This window comes from Epinephelus moara, chromosome 18, assembly GCF_006386435.1.
Source record: "Epinephelus moara isolate mb chromosome 18, YSFRI_EMoa_1.0, whole genome shotgun sequence".
Taxonomy (NCBI): Eukaryota; Metazoa; Chordata; class Actinopteri; order Perciformes; family Serranidae; genus Epinephelus; species Epinephelus moara.
This window is the reverse complement of record NC_065523.1, coordinates 40300838-40309891: the sequence shown is the minus strand read 5'-3', so window position 1 is coordinate 40309891 and position 9054 is coordinate 40300838. Positions and strand designations below refer to the sequence as shown.

General features: G+C 46.6%; 1 protein-coding gene across 3 annotated transcripts in view; it reads right to left on the bottom strand.

The window, feature by feature from the left end:
• Nucleotides 1–9054, bottom strand: part of cdc27 (cell division cycle 27) — a 25578-nt gene that overhangs the window by 10972 nt on the left and 5552 nt on the right. For all 3 annotated transcript variants that reach the window (XM_050069092.1, XM_050069090.1, XM_050069091.1), the window contains exons 2-13: nucleotides 8610–8685; nucleotides 8362–8509; nucleotides 7193–7318; nucleotides 6941–7038; nucleotides 6677–6822; nucleotides 5983–6203; nucleotides 5369–5468; nucleotides 5087–5196; nucleotides 3446–3545; nucleotides 3042–3222; nucleotides 2723–2895; nucleotides 1921–2073 (exon numbers count right to left, since the gene is read on the bottom strand). In XM_050069092.1, the coding sequence (XP_049925049.1) occupies nucleotides 1921–2073; nucleotides 2723–2895; nucleotides 3042–3222; nucleotides 3446–3545; nucleotides 5087–5196; nucleotides 5369–5468; nucleotides 5983–6203; nucleotides 6677–6822; nucleotides 6941–7038; nucleotides 7193–7318; nucleotides 8362–8509; nucleotides 8610–8685 (1632 nt within the window). The remainder of the gene's footprint in view (nucleotides 1–1920; nucleotides 2074–2722; nucleotides 2896–3041; nucleotides 3223–3445; nucleotides 3546–5086; nucleotides 5197–5368; nucleotides 5469–5982; nucleotides 6204–6676; nucleotides 6823–6940; nucleotides 7039–7192; nucleotides 7319–8361; nucleotides 8510–8609; nucleotides 8686–9054) is intronic.

Here is a 9054-nt window from a genome sequence, read left to right as displayed (position 1 = left end):
TGGTCCTGCCAGATGCCTCCTGCTGCTGCTGCCATCATTAGTCATTAGTCATACTTTTACTGTTATCATACACATATGACTATTGTCACACATGTATACTGCCAGATATTAATACATACTTTCAACATATTGTACCACAGTAGCCAGAACTATAACTATAATATTATTACTTTCAATAATGTTGTTGTAAGCTACTGTTATTGTCTGTCTGTCTCTCTCTCTCTCTCTCTCTCTCATTGTGTCATGCGGATTACTGTTAATTTATTATGCTGATCTGTTCTGTACGACATCTATTGCACGTCTGTCCGTCCTGGAAGAGGGATCCCTCCTCAGTTGCTCTTCCTGAGGTTTCTACCGTTTCCTTATCCGCTGCGAGGGTCATAAGGACAGTGGGATGTCGTATGCTGTAAAGCCCTGTGAGGCAAATTGTGATTTGTGATATTGGGCTTTATAAATAAAATTGAAAAATTGAAATTGTAATCAGAAAACAGGGATATTATTATTGCCACGGCTTATTTGAAATGGACAAAGGTATTCTTTACTGGTGAGTTAAGGGAGAAAAGCCATCATGTAATTAAAAAAGAAAACATCTCCGACAAGGAAATAGAAAGCCCGACGTGCAATGAATGGAGACCTATTATCCTGCTTGAACACAGACGACTAAATTCTTTCAACGATGTGACTCAAAATAATGATAAAATAGATTTTATTGATGTAAAATGATAAAATGCTGATGGTGACATTTCCACTGATCCGCTGCGCTCTGAGTCTGGTGTCAGTGACACATACTGCTCTGAGTCGCGCATCTGTCTGCTTGCGCTGCAGTGCGCCGAGGGTTTTAATTTTTAGTGTTAAATCAAAAGTTAAACACTACTTATCATCAACCAGAAGTGTTTTTTCGTTTGTAAATATTTTTATCTTAATTCTAGAGTTGCAAGAAACTACCTTTTTACCATAAATTGTAAGTTATTAACTTTGTTGGACTTTTTTTTTTTTTCGCTCAGCCCCCCCCCAGCGTGAGGACAGTGTGAGGACAGTGTGTGAACAGTATGAGGACAGTATGAGGACAGTGTGTGGACAGTATGAGGACAGCGTGTGGACAGTGTGTGGACAGTGTGTGGACATCGTGAGAACAGTGTGTGGACAGTGTGAGGACAGCATGTGGACAGTGTGTGGACAGTATGAGGACAATGTGTGGACAGCGTGTGGACAGTGTGAGAACAGTGTGTGGAAGCATGAGGACAGTGTGTGGACAGCGCGTGGACAGCGTGAGAACAGTGTGTGGACAGTGTGTGGACAGTGTGAGGACAGCATGTGGACAGTGTGCGGACAGTGTGTTGATAGTATGAGGACAGTGTGTGGACAGTGTGTGAACAGTGTGAGGACAGTGTGCAGACAGTGTGAGAACAGTTTGTGGACAGTGTGCGGACAGTGTGAGAACAGTGTGTGGACAGCGTGTGGACAGTGGGAGGACAGCATCAATCAATCAATCAATCAATCAATTTTATTTATAAAGCCCAATATCACAAATCACAATTTGCCTCACAGGGCTTTACAGCATACGACATCCCTCTGTCCTTATGACCCTCACAGCTGATCAGGAAAAACTCCCCAAAAAAACCCCTTTAACGGGGAAAAAAAACGGTAGAAACCTCAGGAAGAGCAACTGAGGAGGGATCCCTCTTCCAGGACGGACAGACGTGCAATAGATGTCGTACAGAACAGATCAAGCATGTGGACAGTATGAGGACAGCGTGTGGACAGTGTGTCGGCAGTGTGTGGGCAGTGTGTGGATAGTGGGAGGACAGCATGTGGACAGTGTGTGAACAGTATGAAGACAGTGTGTGGACAGTATGAAGACAGTGTGTGGACAGTATGTGGATAATTTGTGGACAGTATGTGGACAGGTGTCGTCCTCACCTCAGGACAGTTCTTGTCCATGTCGGTCAGGTCTTTGGACAGGGCGGACAGGGCGACGTCTTTCTGCAGGTGCCACAGTGTGGTTGAATAAATCTCCATCCCCTCGACTCGGTACGACTCGATCCTGCGAACCTCGCTGAACAGACGCTCCGCCTACGAACACATCACCATGACATCATGACTCACCTGAACGTAGACACCCACAGCAGACCAATCAGGTCGCTCACTGACTCCCACTGGCACAGGAAGGTGAGTGTTACCTGTGTCAGGTGAGTGTAACCTGTGTCAGGTGAGTGTAATCTGTGTCAGGTGAGTATAACCTGTGTCAGGTGAGTATAACCTGTGTCAGGTGAATGTTACCTGTGTCAGGTGAGTGTAACCTGTGTCAGGTGAGTGTAACCTGTGTCAGGTGAATGTTACCTGTGTCAGGTGAGTGTAACCTGTGTCAGGTGAGTGTAACCTCTGTGTCAGGTGAGTGTAACCTGTGTCAGGTGAGTGTAACCTGTGTCAGGTGAGTATAACCTGTGTCAGGTGAGTGTAACCTGTGTCAGGTGAGTATAACCTGTGTCAGGTGAGTGTAACCTGTGTCAGGTGAGTATAACCTGTGTCAGGTGAATGTTACCTGTGTCAGGTGAGTGTAACCTGTGTCAGGTGAGTGTGACCTGTGTCAGGTGAGAGTTACCTGTGTCAGGTGAGAGTTACCTGTGTCAGGTGAGAGTTACCTGTGTCAGGTGAGTGTAACCTGTGTCAGGTGAGTGTAACCTGTGTCAGGTGAGTGTTAGCTGTGTCAGGCGTGAGTTACCTGTGTGTACTCGGCCAGTTCAAAGTAAGCCCTGCCGATGTGTGTGAGTACCCAGCCGGTGTTGTAGTGCTGAGGAGGGAGGGAGGTCAGGATGTTGATGGCTTCTCTACAGTTGTATGAGCACAACGCCTGGTAACCACGCCCCAGTTCCCTTAGCAATGCCATCACGCTGTCTGTGCACACAGAGAATGTCCATGGTTCCATATATGTAAACAACTTCCTGTTCTGATTACAGCTGAGAATCACAGAGTGAGGACAGGTTGCCCATGGTAACAACAATTATTATGATCCAGCACACCTGTCACACTACAGGACTCACCTGCAGCAGCTCTCTGGTACTGGGGGATCTTGGTGTCTGGTAGACTCAGACTGGGATCCAGTCTGAGGATGTCCAGACTCTCGTTCAGGTTGCTGCTGTTTGACGTCTTTGCTGATTTACATTTAGTTTTCCTGTTTGGGATCTTTGTAGGAAACTTCATCTTTAACTTCTTACTGTTCTCCTGCAGAGACACAGAGACAGAAACAGAGGACAGAGACACAGAAACAGAGATAAAGAAACAGAGACAAAGACAGGGGACAGAGACAGACACAGAGGACAGCGGACAGAGAAACAGAAACAGACAGAGAGAGAGAGGACAGACACAGAAGACAGAGACATAGGTTAGGCAGCTGTAGGACCGTATCCGTGTGTCAGTACAGTGCTGTAGTCCTGTAGTTTGGTACCTTGGCAGTAGAGCTGGCACTAGTAAACAGTCTGGAACTTCTTCTGGGCTGAACGTTGGGAGGACCAGACATACTGGGACTTAGGACCTGAGGGGACCCACTAAGGGACATACAGACAGACAGACAGACAGGTCATCAGACAGACAGACAGACAGACAGTTTGTAGGTTCTGTCAGTTGTTACAAGGCTGAATCTCAGATGGAACCAAAGTTCATGAGCACAAGTTCCACCAGTGAGCTACACCGATAATAGCATGTGCTAAGTTAGCACTACAAGCTAATGTTAGCACTATAAGCTGATTGGCTGTGAGTCAATCACACTGTGATGATCTCAAATAAGAGGCAGAGCTGGAAGACCTGCAGCAGGTTCCAAATAAGCTAGCATCCAACACACACCCAACATGCTAACAAACACAGAACACGCTAACACACATCCAACACCCTTACAAACACCCAACACGCTAACACACATCCAACACGCTTACAAACACCCAACACGCTTACAAACACCCAACACGCTAACACACATCCAACGCGCTTACAAACACCCAACATGCTAACACACACCCAACATCCTAACACACATCTGACATAACACACATCCAACATCCTAACACACACCCAACATCCTAACACACACCCAATATCCTAACACACATCCAACATCCTAACACACATCCAACACGCTAACACACATCCAACACGCTAACACACATCCGACACGCTGACACACATCCAACACGCTGACACACATCCAACATCCTAACACACAGCCAACATCCTAACACACATCGGACACGCTGACACACATCCAACACGCTAACACACACCCAACATGCTAACACACATCCAACATCCTAACACACATCCAACATCCTAACACACATCCAACACGCTAACACACATCCGACACGCTGACACACATCCGACACGCTGACACACATCCAACACGCTGACACACATCCAACATCCTAACACACAGCCAACATCCTAACACACATCGGACACGCTGACACACATCCAACACGCTAACACACACCCAACATGCTAACACACATCCAACATCCTAACACACATCCAACATCCTAACACACATCCAACACGCTAACACACATCCGACACGCTGACACACATCCGACACGCCGACACACATCCGACACGCTAACACACACCCAACACGCTAACACACATCCAACACGCTAACACACATCCAACACGCTGACACACATCCGACACGCTAACACACACCCAACATGCTAACACACATCCAACACGCTAACACACATCCAACATTCTAACACACACCCAACATGCTAACACACATCCAACATCCTAACACACATCCAACACGCTAACACACATCCAACATCCTAACACACATCCAACACGCTAACACACATCCAACACGCTAACATACATCCGACATGCTGACACACATCCGACACGCTAACACACACCCAACATCCTAACACACCCAACACGCTAACACACATCCAACATCCTAACACACATCCAACACGCTAACACACATCCAACAAGCTAACACACACGTAACACCATCCAGCTGTGCTGATCATCAGGACAAAAAAAACATGCCACAGTCCAATTGTTTGTCCCCGCTGCTTCAGACAGGTACAGTCACCTGGTGTGAGGAGCAGAGGTCTGTGATTGGTTGAAGGGGATGGGGAGGACATCTCTGCTGTTACCACTCTGACTGAAGACAGACTTTGACTGACTGATCCTGGAGACAGACTGAAAGACAGACAGGTGAGACAGGTGAGGAGAGTCAGCAGGTCAGCAGGGGATGTGGCTTCCCTACAGGATATACAATACAATGAGTCTTCAGAATAAAAGTCCGGTGGAGCTCTCATTTTGAAACTCAGACACATGGAGTTCTTCCTGTGTGTGTAGTATGAGTGTGTACCTTCTTGCTGGGAGCTGTAGACTGTGTTTCCATAGTAGCTGAATAGTTCTGTAGATATGTGGGGTCCCCAGGGCTGGGCTCCAGGGGCAGGATACCAAAACTACACAAAAACAAACAAACAGGAAATGTCAGGTGTGATGGTGATGTGAAGGTTTCCATAGAAACACTTCAGACTGAAGAAACTGTGGACCGTGTCTTTAAGACACTTGTACAGGTAAGCTAACACACAAGTAGACTAACACACAGGTAAGCTAACACAGGTAAGCTAACACAGAGGTGGACTAACACACAGGTAAGCTAACACAGAGGTGGACTTACACACAGGTAGACTAACACATAGGTAAACTAACACACAAGTAAGCTAACACACAGGTAAGCTAACACACTAAACTGAATCAGCTCTGTGACAAACGTTTGATGTTTTCATGTTGTGTTCAAGACGTTAACCTCCACAGGTGAATATCACTTTAGGACGCAGGAACACGAAGTGCTAACATGCTAACATGTCTTCAGGTTCTCGGACGCATTCCCTCATCACTCTATTAAAGGTGAATGTTTGTAAGACACAAGTGTCATGTGAGCTTAACCTGTACAGGTATAGTTAAATAACTCACCTGGGCGTCAGCGGGCTGAGTGCTGCAGGTCCACCAAGTAAACTCCGCCCACTTTTGGGCTTGTTCTGTTTAGCCAATAAGGTGCCAGCTGACGCCATGGAAACTGTGTTACCCAACAGGGAGCCGGTCTCCGGGGAGATGAGGGAGGAGTCGATGTAAGAAACCGACAAATCAGACGTCAGTTTTCCATTAGAAGATTCTAGATTCAGACGATTCAACTCCTGTAGAGGAGAAACATATTTCAATCTGATTATCTGATTATTATTATAGACTACATCCACCTCGGTAAACTCAAACACTGACTGAGGTGATGATGTCACACAGTGACAGGAAGAAGGGCTCCTGTCTGTATCACAGACTGAGTGTTTATTTACACAGATCAGTAAAGTTGATCAGTTTGAATATTGAATATCTGTAGACTCTGGGCTCAGACAGAGCTACAGATTATTATTATCTGGTTTGACGAAGCATTCAGACTGATGACGATATAATCTGATCCCTGATTTTAGATCAGACTAAAGTAATCTGAATAACCCATTAGATGACTTCACTGAAACCATGGTAACCATATCCCTTTTGTTAGCCCATCTGTAAGCTGTTTACAGGAATACAACCATGAAGTAATCTGATTACCAAACCACCATTACATGATGACGTGTTCAGAGAGGACGAGAGGTGCGTTTGTATTACGTACCAGTGTGTCCTGGGGCGTCTCCATAAGGGCGGTGTCTAGACGGTTGGAGGGATTCTGGGCGGGGCTAATTGATGGAGGGGGCGGGGCTATAGAGGAGTTCTGTAGAGAGGACAACCTAAAGACCTGATCTGGATCTGGTTTCTCACCTGGAACACAGACCACGATGAATACATGTCAGTGACATCATCATGTGATGACGTTTGTGACGAAGTGTCACCTGGTCAGGTGTGTGTGTATGTGTGTGTGTGTGTGTGTGTGTGTTACCTAGGTGACAGAGGTTCTGAAAAGGCGACCACAGGAACGGGTTGAGAGTTAAACTTCTCTGGAAACACTCTGCACCCTTAGCAACACGATCTGTCTTACTGCTCCAACAGACAGACAGACAAGGACACAGACAGACAGAGGGACAGACAGACAGGGAAACAGAGAGACAGGTCAATAATCAGTGTGTCCATCACAATGAACTGGTTGAACTGGTCAGTCTGTGTTTGACACCAGTATCAGACTGATTATTACCAGTAGATGTGTCCCAGTAAAGACAGTGTGAAGGAGGCGGAGTCTCCAAACTCTGTGATGATGTCATCCTGACTCTTCTGTTTGTTCAGCACTCCACCAATCAGAACCTGCTCTCCTTCAGCCAGCCTGAGAGACACAGAGACAGACAGACAGGTGGAGACGGCGACAGACAGACAAGTAAAGACAGAGACAAATGGAGACAGAAATAGGTAGAGACAGGTGGAAACAGAGAGACACAGGTGGACACAGAGAGACACGGTTGGAGACAGAGAGACACGGGTGGACAGAGACAGACAGGTGGAGAGACAGAGGCAGGTAGAGTAAGTAGAAGTTTATATAACTACTATATATAACTACATCTGTCCCCTACCTCTATACAACTACACCTGTCCCCTGCCTATATCTAAACCTGTCTCATACCTTTATATATCTAAACCTGTCTCCTACCGTTATATAACTACACCTGTCTCCTACCTTTATATAACTACACCTGTCCCCTACCTCTATACAACTACACCTGTCCCCTGCCTATATCTAAACCTGTCTCCTACCTTTATATATCTAAACCTGTCTCCTACCGTTATATAACTACACCTGTCTCCTACCTTTATATAACTACACCTGTCCCCTACCTTGATATAACTACACCTGTCCCCTACCTTTATATAACTACACCTGTCCCCTACCTTTATATAACTACACCTGTCCCCTACCTTTATATAACTACATCTGTCCCCTACCTTTATATAACTACACCTGTCCCCTACCTTTATTTAACTACACCTGTCTCCTACCTTTAACTACATCTGTCTCCTATGTTTATATAACTACACCTGTCTCCTACCTTTATATAACTACACCTGTCCCCTACCGTTATGTAACTACATCTGTCTCCTACCTTTATATAACTACACCTGTCCCCTACCTTTATATAACTACACCTGTCTCCTACCTTTAACTACACCTGTCCCCTACCGTTATGTAACTACATCTGTCCCCTACCTTTATAAGGTGAGTGACTCACAGCACAAAGGCGACACTAGGACCAATCAGGTGTCTTCATACACTAATAGCACCTGCATTAATTCTGTGTGTGTGTGTGTGTGTGTGTGTATGTATGTCTGTATCTGTGTGTCTGTGTCTGTGTGTGTGGGTGTGTGTGCTCTTACTTGCTGAGTTCGACGCAGCACTTTGCCAACAGGAATCGAACCTGCGGCGTGGAGCAGCTGTGAGCCTTCAGCAGCCGGTAAGCTTTATAGGGTTTCCCCGAGCGGTAGTAACATGTAGCCAACAGGTAGAGGGCCTCCTCTGACCTCACTGAGAGACAGACCGGTGGACAGAGACAAACAGCTGTTCAGACGGACAGACAGACAGATGGACAGACAGACAGGTGTTCAGAGAGTCACACAGGTGTTACCTTCAGCGTATAGTCTCTCTGCCAGGAAAACAGCGTCCAGGAAGGCGTAGTGGTTCAGAGCCTGCCACACTGCAGCCTGAGGGGACAAAGACAGAGACAGACAGGGACAGAGAGAGACAGTTTAATGTCCTTGCGTTTGACCCACATGTCGGTACCTGGCGGCACAGGTTAAAGGGGAGGGGCCACATGTAGGTACCTGACGGCACAGGTTAAAAGGGAGGGGCCACATGTAGGTACCTGACGGCACAGGTTAAAAGGGAGGGGTCACATGTAGGTACCTGACGGCACAGGTTAAAAGGGAGGGGCCACATGTAGGTACCTGGTGGCACAGGTTAAAAGGGAGGGGCCACATGTAGATACCTGACGGCACAGGTTAAAAGGGAGGGGCCACATGTAGATACCTGACGGCACAGGTTAAAAGGGAGGGGCCACATGTAGATACCTG